Here is a 16,027-nt window from a genome sequence, read left to right as displayed (position 1 = left end):
ATTTATAGGTTACACAATTCAAATTTTAACATTTCACAACAAGCAATGTTAAGCTCGTAACCACATAATTTATTGATTGGTTAAGGGTATTATTAATGAAACTTTAAAGATAAAAAGATAGACAATAACGTTTAGATGCATAACATTAACAACACAAGATAATCAATATTTTGTTATACCACGTTGGCAAGATTCTATATAATAATCTATGTCCCCGGGGCAATGGTGCCGCGGTAGGACATCCAGGTTGTCACCCAGGCACCTGCGGTTCGATCCCCAGCTATAGTATATTTGCAGGAATTTTTCCTCCAAATGGGGAGTGCAATCAAAGGATGTTGGACGTCTGGGTTAGCCGTTGCGTGCACTTCCTGATTTATCCTGGTGGCCGGTGGAAAATTTTCGTGGGACCGGCCCGGTCATCCCCAGAGATAGTCAATGGGGCTAACTGTGATTTATCATTTTTTAATATATAATAATCTATACATCATATTAATTCATTTACAAATTAGTAGAAGAAAACTTACATGTTGTTCACTAGATTGATTAGAACATAAAACTTCGTCCACAATACGATTTCAACTATCAATGCTATTATGATTGATTTTTCTATAATGATAAAAAAATATTAGGCAATATTAAGAAAATGTCCCGATCTACAATATTAGTAAGGGCAATTTGAGATGTAACTGTCGCCTACATGGTTTGCAGATTATTTGGAATGCTGGTTGATATAATTTAACGAGTACTTAAAATTTTTCAAACCGACCTTATAGTTGCTTACACTCAGCGACCAACACCTCACTTGAAATCAGCTCTAGTACATTAATAGAGAACTGCCAAAGCCACTACTTGGAGCGAGGTTTCATCAGTTTCACCTTTGTGGTCAGGAGAGAGTCGTGTGATCGGAAGCAGTTGCCTCTCGAAGATCGTCAGAGACATAAACTGTATTGTTCGTGCAGAGAAGAAGCTGCAATAGAGCTACGTTTGTTAGGTGTTCTCCAATCACTTTTTTCATATACAATAAAATTAAAAGTTTGTCGGATATGAAACTCCACCGGAGCGATAATTTTAACCTATGCTCCATTATTCGTTTTCTCTGACAAGAAGTTGCACATTCGTCGAAAAAGATTAGCTTCTCTTTGTTTAGCTTTTTCTCTCAGCATAAGATCATCGTTCGTCGAAAATTATGTTGCATCGTTTGTCAACTGTCACCTTTGATTCAGGCGAAGATCAGGGGGCGTTTGGTTTGTATTCCCGCCGCACTCTCCTCTTCCTCTCCCGCCGCATTCTCCTTCCGTGTGCTCCTCCTCCTCTCCTCTTCCTCCTCCCCACCGCGTACTCCTCCTCTCCTCTTCCTCCTTCGGCGTGGCATCTATCGATCCTGCCCTCGAGGAGCTATTCCGTGCGCTCCCAGTCGACAACAGTCCGCTGTGATAGAAAAAATTTTCGGTGAGTGAACAATCGAAGAAAACCCTAGTTTAGTTTTCAGTTTCTTTGTTGCTGTTCTCTTGTCTTGGGCTATAGTAGTGCGACATGGTCAGCCGCCGTTCTGGTGACCTGCTCTGTTCTAGTGGCGGTCCGAACAGAGGGAAAGAAAAGAGAAGACATCATTGTCGGGAGAGGGAAGGAGAAGTTGCTACCGGCGATGCTTGCACCCCGTTCACCTCTTACACGCGGCTGGTGAAGTTCGCGATCGGACAGTCTCTTCTCTCGATGACGACACGAACAGAGAATAGAGGTAGAAGGAAGAAGTTCACTTTCTCTAAAAATAATATTTTGAAATGTGGTTCAGAGTGATTTTTACTTGAGATGAACTGTGACATTATCGTGTCAACGGAATATCGAGGATAAAATAAGAAAGGAACCCAACTCAAACAAATATGATTTGGATAATTTCAAAACCACCCTTGTGATTTGGATAAATAACATAACCACCGCACACAATTTGAAAAATCGCCGTTATTTTAATGTATTTCTTTCTAAAAATTCCAACCTGCTTCGCAACTGACGAGTCGCAGCAGTGTAACAACCAGTGACAGCGATGGGAGAGCGAAGCACGTCCACAAGGGGAGCAGGAGGCCTCTTCCTGGCCTCCCTGCTGCTCGCCGCGGTTTCTGCCACCGCCCTCCGCTTCGAGCTCGAATCAGGCTTCACCAAATGCATCTCCGAGGACATCAAGCTCCATGCAGTCGTCGTCGGCAAGTACTCCCTCGCCAGCCTCTCCGATCACGTCCCCCTCCCCGACTCCCACAGGGTCTCCGTCAAGGTCGCCCTTCCACTTCTTTCCAAACATATTCCAGCCGCGCGGCTGTTTGATCTATAGCTCCTCACCGTTGGTGGATCGCTAGGTCACCTCACCGTACTGGAACAGCGTCCATTACGCGGATCAGGTGGATTCGGGCAACTTCGCCTTCACCTCGAACGAGGCTGGCGAATACCTCGCGTGCTTCTCGGCCCGCGACGAAAAGCCTCCCGTCAGGATGGCGGTGGAGTTCGAGTGGCGGACCGGCTTTGCCGCAAAGGACTGGACTAGCGTTGCTAACAAGGGGCAGATTGAGGTAAGGAAATTGCATTCCCTTTCCTTCTTAATATAATGCACTTCAAGTGTTGCAGAACTCTTTAATTATTCTATTGTTTCAGCTCATACGGAATAGATATGACCTTTTCCTAATTTTGAAATATAAATGAACTTAATGATCTCAATGTGGTTGAATTAACTGTAGATTTTATAGAGTATGTTCTGATTGGAACAAGAACAGGTTTTCCTGTTAGCTAGGCTCATATAGATATTACATAACACAAGATAGAGATCGTCAAACCACAAAGAAATATGCTATGATTATTTCCTGGTGGTGTTGAAAAGTTATGTTAACAAGGATCATGATAATAGTACATACATACAGTTTGTATAAAATGCTCAAGGTGCTCTCAGCCTGGCCTGTGAGTTCCTATTTTAGGACCTACATCATCCAATGTATAGGTGGTTCCTGTTTAGGAAGCTATAATAGTATGAGCTGAGAAACAAGATCTTCGAAACATCACTACTGTGGTTTTTGTGTAAGAGTTCATCAATCATGGATGCAAAATTGATGTCAATTCTTCTATGCAGCTGTTTTACTGAAGCTCAAATGAATAACTAAATCCTCCTGGTTTTAGTCATGTTGCTATCAAGAGAACTACTCACACATTGGGATCAAGTGAACTACCCACACATTGAGAACATGATTACTTGTATGACTAAATTTGGGTTCCCTCCCATGTCATAATTGATACAGTTTCTATAGTCATTTTGGAGGTATTTTATTGGCAATGTATTGCTAGCAGAAGGAGCTTATCCTAAATACTTAGTTTTAGCCTATGAGTCCACGATGGATTTGGTTTTGCAAAGGATTACTAATTTGGATATGGAAGTGTGAATCTAGCATCCTCAGTAACATGATCATACGTTGTGGAGTGGATCAAATCTGATATGAAACCCCTATCATCTATTGAAAGTCAAATCACTTTCAGAAGAAGGTGTAATTGCACCTAAAAGTGTGCTCAATTAGTTATGATGGATAAGGCCAGGCGTCAGCAGTCTGGCTTTATGGAGTAAGGACAAAGAATCCAAATGGCTTTTGCAACAAATTCAGTTTACACTTTAATGCAAGAAATAAAGAACAAATTCAGGTCTTACTAGGGAAATATATGAAGACCATTAGCAAACAAATTCTGTTTACACTTTAATGAAAGAAATGAACACATTCAAGTCTTACTAGGGAAATATATGAAGGCCATATTTGCAAACTAATTGCTTCAGATAACGAGCCAAAGTGGTCATCTACTGATGTTTTTTGGATGTCCAAATAGGCTATTTATTGCAGGCCATTACAGAAGTTTGAAACACCTCTGAACGTGGGCTGAGATCCAAAAGGAAAACAATCTTTGTCTTCGTCACGGCCTAGGATATACTTCCATCTACCTTGAAATACCCCACCTAGTGATAATCCATTTGAAGGCAACATTCAGAATCACAATAACAAGAAATATTACAAGATAAGCAGTAGTATACAACAAAATATACATTTTATTTACTTCTAAAGAATCAGAAAATGTTTTTAGCATATAAACAAGAACATCTCGTAAAAATTAAAGAAATGCTCATCTGTATAAAAGAAAGTACCTCATGCATTGTAAAAACAAAATGCTAAAAGAAAGAAAATCAGTCAAAGAATTTGCTTGACAAAAAGTAGGAGATATCATGACAGTTCTTGTTTATAGAGTTAAAAGTGATCTAAAAGATCTAAATATTACTAGCATGTAACCTTGCTTTGATTCAATAGAAAGAAAAGATCCATAGAGTTATCCCAAAATGATTGAGACTAGCATGGCATGAAGGCAATCAATGGTTATTTTATTATTTTCTTTATCAGGAACCAACACGGTTCCAGGTACAGATCTCAACAACAATCATTTTATTAATAGGCTATGGAACTGGAGTTGAAGAAGCTGGAAGATGTTGTGAAGTCCATCCATGACGAAATGTTTTATCTCCGCGCAAGGTAAACATGCTGTTTTAAGTCTGCTTGGGCTAGTTTTAGTTGGTTACAACTTTTTTAAAATTTCAGCAGCTGAATTTCGTGATTATGCTACCCCAATCAACTTAGTAACTCGGTTGCTTTGTGGTGCAGAGAGGAGCAAATGCAGGAAATGAACAGATCGACTAACTCGAGGATGGCTTGGCTGAGTTTCCTTTCACTTGCTGTCTGTCTTTCAGTGGCTGGCTTGCAGCTATGGCATCTGAAGAAATTTTTTGAGAAAAAGAAGCTTCTTTAATCATAGATTTTTGCCCTCAGTTCCTTCTTTTACTTGCGTACATGTATCAATAATATGGTATCAAGGACGTCGACGACAAGTTAAACTAGGATCCCTCCTGTTTTGAAAGGAAATGAGGATCAGCCCAGCAAGTTTACTGTGCATGGTTCAAACTGATTTGCACTTGGTCCCTTTGTTCCCTGTCATATAAGTTTTGTTTGTTTCACACCCAAGTCTATGCCATAAGTAGGTTTTAACCGATTCGAGTCCAATCATCTATGATTCAACCCAATTAGCTTGGTTTGATTCTATTGTAACTTGGTCAAAGTTAGGATTGACTTAGTTAAATTATGATTGATTTAGTTCAATTTAGGTTTTCAAATCAAATTATGATCTTCTTATGCTTATCTTAATTTAGTTGGCCTGTCCCCGGGGCAATAGTGTCACGTTATAACATCTAGGTTGTCATCCGGTGATCTGTGTTCGTTCCCCAAGACGACATATTTGAGCTAACTAGTGTTGGGCCGGAGCAAAAGAATTAGTTTTTATTTTTGAATTTATGATTTTTTGATGCATAATGTGAGTTATCTTGTTTTTATGTATAATTTGATGCATTTTGAAGATTTATTTTCAAATACTTTAGTTAATTAAAAACATTGTAATTACGTCGTAAAAGCTTCGTAAAAACATTGTAATTATCGCTGGATTTTTTTTATTGATTTGTCAGCAAAAATTCTGTACTACAATCGTATATTTTAAATGCATTTATTCAAGGAAGAATAATTTCTTGCATTTATCACTTTAATCAATAATGCTTAAGTAAGGATCTTCCACGTGTACAGCTTCTAATTATAGTACTTCCCTCCCTCCATCCTTGCGTCGCGTATCCCTTCCATTTTTATTTCTTTATTCCGTGGCTTTCTATTCCAGAGGTTGTGCTTCCCCTCAGATTTGATCTTTCGGTTGCCGGCATTGCTTCGAAGCGACCGAGGTAAACTTTTCGATCTTATCGACATTGCTTTGCATATCTGGTGTTTCTCCCTCTTGCTTAAATCGAAATGAATAATGCGAGCTGGATTTTCGAATGGGTTGTGGAGTTTCGGATCGACGATGTCTTTGACGGATACATGATGTTCTGGTTATGCTGCCGTCTTGATTCTTAGCTTTATCTGGGGTTGGTGGGAGCGTGTTGCGTAAGTTTTGTAGTGCACTAAGGGTACCCCTAGTGGGCATTGGTGAATTCGAAGACAAGGATGAGTTTGAGACTTGAACCTTGTTTGCTGGTTGCTACAGTGTTTGTTGATGGTATAGCTTGAAAGATAACTATCCTAACTTGAATCCAAAATCAGTGAGGAACTACGTTGTCTTGATTATGCTGGTTTTAATTTCATGGTTTGAATGTATTTGGGGAATTGTTTAGAGTGGAAGACGCATGAGAAACTTTACTCCAAATTAAAGAAATGATTCTATTCATGTGGCTAGCTCCATTTTGGAGGTCGTTCTAATTTCTTCACTAAAATGTCAAAGTTGACACTGAGAAGGTAGGCGCATGCCTAGTTTAGATGTTTGTGCATGATTATGAAAACTAATCAAGGAAAATTTTAGTTAGTAATCCTAACCCAAAGGTGAAGGACTTTATAAATGATTCATCATCATTTATAATCAATATTTCTACTCATATTTTAAGGAGATTTAGATGTTTAAGTTTTTTTCTTAATATAACTTTAAATTTCTCCATATGTAGGTGGGACCTAACGAGATGATGAATGTTGAACTCCCAGAAGATGAAGGTTCACTGGGTGTAAGGAATATGCACACATTTGAGCACATTGGATCATTTGCTGCTGTTGCTCAATATAACCCTAGGAGAACTAATAGGATTCTGATGAGTATTTACACAGTGCTAGTCAAGGCGAAAACCAATGTGCTATTACCTTTTGGACCTGTAGCCATCATGCTTCACTATCTTACTGGAAAGCAAGTAAGGATTGTTATCCTCTTCTGTACATTGTTTTTCTCAAACCACACTGGTGATGATTATTCTTTTTTGTTTTCTCATAGTAACAATCCATCACAAATCTTTCGGAAGGTTGTCTCATGATGCTTTGTTGTGTTCTAGATCTGTCAATTTTAACTTGTTTGTGCTAATATATATAGAGAGATCTCACTTTCCTCGAAGCCTGGTAATGATGTTGATAGATCATGAGATCATGGTACAGATCTCTCAGACTTTGGAGGCACAAGAAACTCTAATAAGGGAGCTACACCTTGCTTTGAGGAAGTTTTAGTTCTACTTGAGTTCTCCTCAGTGCAGCTCATACCCTCGTTCACCAGAATCGAAGCAGCAGCAGTAGACTTAGGTATAAGAGAATTCACTCACATCTCTGTAGACATGTGCAAATGCAATGGATCCAAATACTCGTAGATGTAACATAGCTGGTTTCCACCCATTCCATGCTTCTTGAGGTGTTATATTCTTCAAGCTCTTTGTTGATCGATTTAAAAGATATATAACATATGCCACTGCTTCAACCCAAAACTCCTTAGTCATGTCTTTAGACTTTAATATACTCCTCGCTATATTAAGTATCGTCCTGTTCTTTCTTTCGGCAACTCCGTTTTGCTACGGTGATTTAGGAACTGTCAAAAGACGACAAATTCCATGCAACTTTCAAAAACAGTTAAATTCATTAGATGTAAATTCACCACCCCTATCGGTTCGTAATGTTTGAATTTGATATCTACTTTCTTTTTCAACAAGAGCTTTAAACCTTTTGAATACATCAAATGCCTCAGATTTTTGCTTCAAAAATAAACTCATGTCTTTCTACTAAAATCATCAATAAAGAGCATAAAGTAATATATTTTACCGAGAGATTCAAGCTTGATAGGACCACAAACATCAACATGGACAAGTTGGAGTGGTTTGGTTGCTCTCGAAATGGATTGCTTTGGAAAGCTCTTTCTTGGATGTTTGCCAAGTAAGCATGTTTCACATAATTGATCAGGGTGATCAATTTTTGGAATCCTTTTCACTATCTTATGATCTAGCAAAGCTTTGAGTCTATCAAAATTCAAATGGCCAAATCTATAATGGATCTTGGATATAAGTCTTCAAGCACATAGGTCCAGAATTCTTAAGTCTAATAAAAACATCCTGACGCCTTAGAAACAAGGTTAGAATCTTGATCTCATAGCTAAAGCATACAATATTTCATATGAATCTTGTAATTTCTTTTCAAAAATTGACTAATACTCAAGATATTGTTAGTCAATTTTGGAACATAATAAACATCACAAAGGACTTTATGGTCACTATTCTTTATTTCATAAAGAATCATACCTTTGCCTTCAATTTTTATCTTTGTGTTGTCTCCAAAGCTTACAAAGTATTTCTTATTTGTATCAAACTCCACAAATTTACTTTTATCATCCGTCATATGATTGCTAGCTCCATTATCAAGATTCCATGTGTTTGCTTTTCCAATAGAGTCATCCTTGAGTGTAAAAAACAAGGATTGCACCACATCATCTGCCTTGTTCTCCATTAGATTTGTCTCTTCATCTTTCATCTTTGATTGGCACTCCCAAGTATAATGACCAAACTTGTGACAAGAATAACATTCAATTTATTTATTGCTTCTATCATCATACCTCATATAATTACCTCTTCCTCTTGCTCTTTAACAGTCTCTTGCAAATGTTTGATTTCTTTTATCAAATTGAGAAAGTTGTTCATCTCTCCCTTGACCATGGTCACATACCAAATCTTGACCTCTGCCTCATCCTTGGCCTCGACCTCTACTAAAAGCACCTCCTTTGATCTTCAAATTGGTTTGCTTGTAATACATGTTCTGATTGCTCTTGCTTTCCATAGTTCATCTTTTCTTCATGAACCTGTAATGATTCGTTTAATTCATCAACAATCATAATTTTTAAATCTTTGGATTCTTCAATTGCAACAACAACATGGTTAAACTTTGTGCTAAGAGAATATAGTACCTTCTCAATTACGCGAACGTCAAGCATAGTTTCTCCAAGTCTCTTCATTTGATTGACAATAACAAAAACTCTTGTAAAATAGTCGCAGAGATGTTCACTCTCCTTTATAAAGAGTGATTCAAACTCAACCCTTGGAGTTTAAAGTTGCACCTTCTTCACCTTGTCCACTCCCATAATAGATTTGCGAAGTGTCTCCCACGCTTTCTTTGATGTTGTCTCATTGGATATTTTCTCAAATATGTCTTCATCCAAACCTTGATGGATGATGGTAAGAGCACATTGATCTCTCTTTCTTTCTGTCTCCAAAGCATCCTTTTGATTTTGAGGTAGAGTCGTCACATCGTTCTTCAAAATCATTTTCAATAATATCCCACACTCCTTGAGATCCAATTATAGCCTTCATTCTAAGTGATCAATTCTCATAGTTGAGTTTGGTAAGTTGGGGGTATTCGAATTAAATGGATTTTGATATCATTTGGCTCTGATACCACTTTGTTGGAAGGTGGTGGACTCTCAAATAGTTTACTAGGAAGAGAAGAGGAGTAGTAGTACAATGATTTGTATTATAAAAATGACTTGTCTTGCAACTTTACATTACATGACTATTTATACCACTCAATAGAAACTCTTAAACCACATTTCATTAATTAGATACATGAACTTATTCTATCTAGGTACATGAATTACAAGATTCATGTTTCACTTGGTTCATGTACATGAAACATTTATTGTTCGTGTATTCAACTTTAATTCAACTTCTAACATTATACAGATAATAACTCTTCCTTTTTTGTCCTGACCTATTTCTATCACCATAAGCTTTAAGTGGACGGAAACTTTCGGTGGTTCATATTAATTATGATTCTTTAACTGATGAAACTAAGCTTCTTAAGGAGTTTAGTATTTGTCGTGTTAAAGTGGAAAAATCAACCTTCCTTTTCATGAAAGCTATAGCAGTGCATGGAAAGATTATGCTGCATTTGGTTCTTATGTTGACTTTGCAGTTTGACGGCAATATTTCCAAATTCAGGGATGGGTTTTCTTTTTCAGCTTGATTGGAATCACACCTTTAGCTGAGCGTTTGGGATATGCAACTGAGTAAGTTGGTTTTGTATGTTAAATAGGGATCTCTAGTATAACTCTTCTTAATTTGCACACTAATTTGTTATTATTTTGCAGACAGTTAGCATGGTATACTGGTCCTCTAGGTACATCTGTGTCTCCCACTTGTGCAGATGCTATTTAAATGTGAAAGTAGTATATCTTTTAATAATGTCATGTTACCAATTGCAGTCGGAGGCCTTCTGAATGCTACATTTGGAAATGCAACAGAAATGATAATATCAATATATGCGTTGCATAACAGAATGATTCGTGTTGTTCAACTATCCTTGTTGGGCTCGATATTGTCAAACATGCTATTAGTACTGGGATGTTCTTTTTTCGCTGGTGGAATTGTTCATTGCAACAAAGTTCAGACCTTTAATAAGGTAGCTATAGTAACAAAGCTATGTTTTGACAAATGAGATCTTGTTTACATTTTTATTTTATTTTTTGTACGAAACAGGCTTCAGCTGCAGTGAACTCAGGATTGCTGCTCATGGCAGTGATGGGCCTGATGTTTCCTGCAGTGCTTCATTTTACGCATTCAGAATTACATCATATAAGATCAGAGCTAGCTCTTTCAAGATTCAGCAGTTGTATCATGCTTGTGGCTTATGCTTGCTACTTATTTTTCCAATTAAAGGGTCAGAACAATGCCTACAAACCAATTGATGAAGTACGTTGTAAGCTCTAATTGAAGCCTTGGATTTATAAATTCAGAGATGCCTTTGCTGTTAGATTTTTTTATTATTTTATTGTTGTTTCAAGATGGCCTGTCTCATTTTTGGCACGAGGGAGATTATTTTTATTATGTAACTTGTTATAGCTTTAAGACATAAGGTGAGGAAAGATATTTGATTTCCTGAAACTAAAGACAGACTATACTCGGAAACTTGGACCAGCTATATTGTTAATAGGATAGTTTCCTGTGGTTATGCCCACTGTATATTGTTTAAAAATTCCCTAGATGCCTTATGTAAAACTCAATGGAGAGGATAAGATTCACATAGCTGACCTCCAATAGATGGGATTGATAGGGCTTTGCTTTGACGATAATGATAATGATTTTACCTTTATTGAAATTTTGAGTGTTTTTAAAAGAAATATTTCCCCATGTGCTTGCTGTCGGAGGATCTATTTGGAGAAAGTGGTCTCATACTTGAGAAAATTTTAGCTCATTATTTGAGCTTCCAATTAATTCGTGCACTCTTTGGTACTTTTCTGGAACTTGGTTTCCTATTTGGTCCTAAGTTCCAATTGTGTGAGATTTGCAAAGTCAAAACATCAACGTCCGTGATCAATATATTGATTAATTTGATTTATCCATTTTTTCCTTTCTGCAAGAATTATCATAATGATTGGTTAATCAAATTGTGTAGGAAGAGGTGCAAAATAAGGATAATGATGAAGAGGATGCACCTGAGATTACTCAATGGGAGGCAATATTCTGGCTCGCTGTTTTGGGTATTTGGATTTCTATACTTTCTGGTTACGTTGTGGATACTATAGAGGTACTAGATGCTTGTTCTATTCCTTTGATGCTTCTATAAACATGAATTCATTTGTTGGTTGTCCATCTTCCTTTGTCTAATTTTCTATGTCAAACTAGCAAATATGATTGCATATGACATTAAAAAGGGCAACTTACTGCACACGGTCTTACCCGGGGTCCTAGAAAAAAATCTATTATACGCAGTCTTACCCTATATTGCACAAAGTTATTTCCGCAACTCAAACCCATGACCACCAGGTCACACCGTAACTACTTTACTGTTGCGCCAAAGGTCCCCTTCATTGCATCTGATATTATGTTATAATTATTAGGGTAGAAGAAGATAATTAGTGACAGGTCTCCATGGCAATGCATCATCTCAACTCTCAGTGGTTGCTTCATCTTCAATATCTGAAGTGGTTGGGCATTTGGTGCCTTCCTACTGCTAATAATTAATGGAGATATAATAGCTCAAAATTTATCTATATTGAGTTAGAATGCTCTCTTCTTATTTCTGATTGCCCCTCAATTCCCTTACTATGCTTCGGTCCTCTAGGTGCTAATATTTACACATTTTTTACCTTCTAATGGGTATATCAGTGCTGAATTTGACGACCCTAGTCCAACCTCACCCTTGCCAATACAGTCAATTGTCTGTTATATATACACATACAATTTACATGTATGATAGTTAATATGATGTATTAGCAACCAAAGTTGCTAGATGCCAAGCCAACTTGACTTTATATTATGAGCAAGCAAGACAAAGATTCAATAAAATAACTGTATTTTCTAAAAGAATTGGTATAGTGAATTTGACTTTATACATGAAACTTCAAAATTATAGGACGCATTAATTACTTACATTGTCAATGTCAAACTACTTGACTTAGGGTTGTAGATGTTGCTTAGAATCAAAGGAAAAAAAAAGGTTGTGACCCTTGAAAGGAAGAGAAGGCTGGGGGGCTTCTGTTCACATCATGCTAAGATGAGGAGGAGGCGGGAAGAAGAGGGGAATGCTATCAACTGGTAGATCTAGTCTCCAATGGTATGTTATCCCTTAGAATGCTTGAAACATGACTTAGTCAATTTCAATATGGATCGATTGAGTTGGATTTATTGTTAAATATAATCAATTCATTCTATAGTTAGACAAGTTGTTGGTTAGAGTTGAAGAGGTAGGGACATAGGGAGACAAAATAAAACTCTAAACTAACATAAAATATTCAATTTTCATATTTCTATACTAAAAGAGATATAATCTATTGGAGGATAAAATTCCTGTAAGTATTTCAGACTAAGAGGTTGGATGATGTTAAAGGACTAATTTAACTTTCGTCAAGAAATAGAGGATCGTTGATTTTAAAGGGTTTTTTTTTTAAAATGAGAGGTTTGTATTTGATTTATAAAGAATAAAACTTATTAGGTATTTTTGAAGTAATTCTTAAGGCAAGCTATCAAATGTACTACCTCAATTTTTTGTCAATATGATATTTTTGATATTTAATAAAATATAATATGAACTTTCTTAGGATTTTTAAATATTTTTTTGTTATCTTGTATATGAGACAGTTTTAAATAGCTTATGTTTTGGTTTTGTTAGCAGTTCTATTATGACCATTTTCTTTGATTCGATATGATGGAGACTTCACTTAATTTATTATTTTGATCAATTGCATTACGTAGAGGAGATGCTAAATAATAGCCCCTATTCCTGTGTTCATTTTGTTTCAATGATTAGTCATTTTGGGTATTAAAATGGAATCCTTTCCCAGTGCACCTCATGGGAAATTCTCATCTAAAACTACAGTACAATCAAATTTTGTTAGTAAATAATTTAGAAATTGAAGGATTTCTTGAGGTGGTGAGTGTACCTTGATAAATATTATCAATGTATTTCTTAAGATAAATTATTATTATGGTTAACCTTAACCCCTGAGAATATCATGAGGCATTCATGCAAGGCGCTTCAAATTTTGCATATGATTTTGAATGAGAATATGCACCCTCCTTCCTCACACACCCAGATCATTATGTTTCACCATGAGATCCTTCTTTCATTACTCATAATTTTGTGCATATTTTTGGACTCAACAAGTCTAGTTACAAAATACAAGTTACAAATCTTAAAATAATGTAGTTTTGAGGTCACTACCTCAGAATAGGTTTTGATGAAACTGACAACTCCACTTGTTGATTATGTAATAGTTTTATCATTTATGCTAATCTCTTTCAGGGAGCTTCCGAGTCCATGAACATGCCTGTGGCTTTTATCAGTGTTATTTTGCTTCCTATTGCTGGAAATGCAGCTGATACCAGTGCAATAATGTTTGCCATGAAAGACAAACTTGTTAGTATTTAATGACATAATCAATTATTGTCTCATTTGATTTCCCTGAATCTTGTTATCGTGGTGATTTTATTGCTTTGAATTTTTTTTTTGTTTCTGCAGGACATCACATTGGGTGTAGCTGTTGGATCATCTACACAGATATTAATGTTCATGGTAGATGTGTGGCTTTAACAAGTTCTTATTTGTTTGAGCTTTGAACTTGAAAACTTCTTGCCATGGGACATAACATTTTCTTGATGGCAATCTCTAGCTTCGTTGTTTGGATAGCAAGCATGAAATATTTATTGCCTTTTACTCATTGCCTTATCTATTATACTAATCATTTATTGCCTTTTATACGCACTTAAGTATCCTTGAAGATAATCATATTCTTTTACTTATTATGCCCCTCTATTCATGATTTATTGCTTGCTTTCTATCTTACGTAGTTTAGATCATTGTGGCTTGTGTTCATGGTTATTTTTTTTGTATATTATCCCTGGATGAATGTATTCTTTTACAAAAATATAATCATAGTACAAGCTTTAGTATAGATCCCTTGCATTTTGTATGAGTTATTGATATTAGTACATATCTATTCCAAATCAATGATTTTGTCCTTGCTGGTATTGCAGATTCCTTTCTCTGTTGTAGTTGGTTGGATGATGGGCAAGCCAATGGACTTGAACTTTCAATTATTTGAAACGGCCACTCTGTTTATAACAGTATTGGTTGTAGCATTTATGCTGCAGGTCTGTTCTAGTTCTTGAGTAATTTTCTTATAAATCAATCTGTTCCCTCTTTAATCTGTGTGTTCTTGTTATCTTGTTCTTTTTAATGAATAGGTTCCTTTTTTCCATCTGCTTATAGATCTCATGTGGTTCCTTTTTTCAGTCGACTAACCTCAACTGTCCAATCTTCTCAACATGCTATGTGGGTTAAAATTAGTCCTCGATTCACTTAGTTTGTTTGGATTGATAAGATTGCTTAGCTGATCCACCAATCTACCCAAACCACTTGATTCACTTGGCTAGCTTGACTACTTGCCTTGCTAGATTAGCAAGTCTGCTCAAAGTGTCTGCACCACCCAACAAGTTTGACTTGCTGCTTGGATTCTCCTACTCGTCTGATACACTTGAACTGATTGATCCAACCGCTCACTCAAATCAATAAATCGTTTGTCCACTCAAACTAACTGGATAGCTTGGCTCACCATATCCTCTGAAACTTGTCAAACTGCCCAACTATACTAACTCCTCAAACCTCTTAGTGCATTGTCCAACCTAGACAACTTGGCTTAATCATCCTGCAGTACCCAATTTTCCATCTAAGTCAATAAGCCCTTAGCCCTCCATCATAATTTATGAGTCCTTTGGCCTCATCTGTGATCCCCCACCCCTCATCGCTTGCCTTCTAGCCTCATTGGAGAGAGGAAAATATTTCCCCCTCCATGTGCCAAGCACACAAATTCTTTTCATTCTAAAAAATTTTTGGGTACAAATGTTTCTAGAAAAATATTTTACACAATCTAACATTTTAGGGGAAATGAACAAAAAGATAACTTTGAGAAAGAAATTCCACTTTGCTCACTTTAAAGTTTGAGTTTAGTGATCTAAGCCATGACATTCAAGGGTAGTATCTTATAATGTACAATAGCTGTGGATGCTATGATGATTGTTTGTTTTCAAATTTCTGGTGGGAGAACAAATTTCAAATTAATCACCACCCTTTTAACATATAACAATTTTCAGTTAGCTCCAGCTCAAGACATTAAAAACATTGTGCTTTTTCAGTCATCACAGTTAATATTGCTAACAATATCTTAGAGGATGACAATCTCTTCAATGTCTTGGTGCTATTTATTCTATTATTCTTTTGTACTTAAATTTGATTTGGTTCAAATATAATCTTAGTACTTATTTAAAACTTTGCAGCATGAGAAAATGGTAAACTTTGAGCAAAATTAGATAAGCAGTACAGCTTTACACAGCTTCGAACTAAATTTAGATCAATAATATAACTTCACACATACATTTCTTGCAGGAAGGTACTTCAAACTATTTCAAGGGGTTGATGCTTATTTTATGCTACCTCATTATTGCTGCGAGCTTCTTTGTACATATTGATCCTGCACCAAGTAAGTGGATCATAACTTGTATTCAAGCCAATCTTGTCCTTCGGCTCTGACGCAACAAAGTATGATGTCCCAAGTGAGCTTGGGCTTATCAGTTTTGCCAAATCTCACGCGTCATGTTTACTACAAAATATTGCCATTTATCAGCATCCATGGGGGCGCATCATGC

General features: G+C 36.6%; 2 protein-coding genes across 2 annotated transcripts; both read left to right on the top strand.

The window, feature by feature from the left end:
• The first annotated feature begins 2,041 nt into the window (after positions 1-2,041).
• On the top strand, positions 2,042-4,884 carry LOC141818675 (transmembrane emp24 domain-containing protein p24delta9-like). The gene is made up of 4 exons (XM_074706126.1): positions 2,042-2,266; positions 2,349-2,558; positions 4,465-4,541; positions 4,671-4,884. The coding sequence occupies exons 1-4, from the start codon at positions 2,042-2,044 to the stop codon at positions 4,813-4,815; spliced, it is 657 nt and encodes a 218-aa protein (XP_074562227.1). The 3' UTR covers positions 4,816-4,884.
• A 1,720-nt stretch (positions 4,885-6,604) lies between these two features.
• Positions 6,605-15,911, top strand: LOC141818679 (vacuolar cation/proton exchanger 2-like). Its single transcript, XM_074706129.1, has 10 exons — positions 6,605-6,775; positions 9,827-9,894; positions 9,976-10,004; positions 10,090-10,286; positions 10,364-10,576; positions 11,280-11,411; positions 13,629-13,742; positions 13,845-13,898; positions 14,360-14,476; positions 15,768-15,911. Exons 1-10 carry the CDS (start codon positions 6,605-6,607, stop codon positions 15,909-15,911), a joined length of 1,239 nt encoding a protein of 412 aa, XP_074562230.1.
• Positions 15,912-16,027: the final 116 nt, after the last annotated feature.

This window comes from Curcuma longa, unplaced genomic scaffold, assembly GCF_044706935.1.
Source record: "Curcuma longa cultivar G26 ecotype Majalengka, Jawa Barat unplaced genomic scaffold, ITB_CL_G26_1.1 contig_25610, whole genome shotgun sequence".
NCBI classification, from domain to species: domain Eukaryota; kingdom Viridiplantae; phylum Streptophyta; class Magnoliopsida; order Zingiberales; family Zingiberaceae; genus Curcuma; species Curcuma longa.
This window is presented reverse-complemented; position numbering and strand designations above follow the sequence as displayed.

Coding starts and splice junctions, on each gene's coding strand:
- LOC141818675 (XM_074706126.1), top strand. CDS start 2,042: ATGGGAGAGCGAAGCACGTCCACAAGGGGAGCAGGAGGCCTCTTCCTG. Junction 2,559..4,464: donor CTAACAAGGGGCAGATTGAG/GTAAGGAAATTG, acceptor TTTTATTAATAG/GCTATGGAACTGGAGTTGAA. Junction 4,542..4,670: donor ATGTTTTATCTCCGCGCAAG/GTAAACATGCTG, acceptor TTTGTGGTGCAG/AGAGGAGCAAATGCAGGAAA.
- LOC141818679 (XM_074706129.1), top strand. CDS start 6,605: ATGCACACATTTGAGCACATTGGATCATTTGCTGCTGTTGCTCAATAT. Junction 10,005..10,089: donor ATGGTATACTGGTCCTCTAG/GTACATCTGTGT, acceptor TACCAATTGCAG/TCGGAGGCCTTCTGAATGCT. Junction 14,477..15,767: donor TTGTAGCATTTATGCTGCAG/GTCTGTTCTAGT, acceptor CATTTCTTGCAG/GAAGGTACTTCAAACTATTT.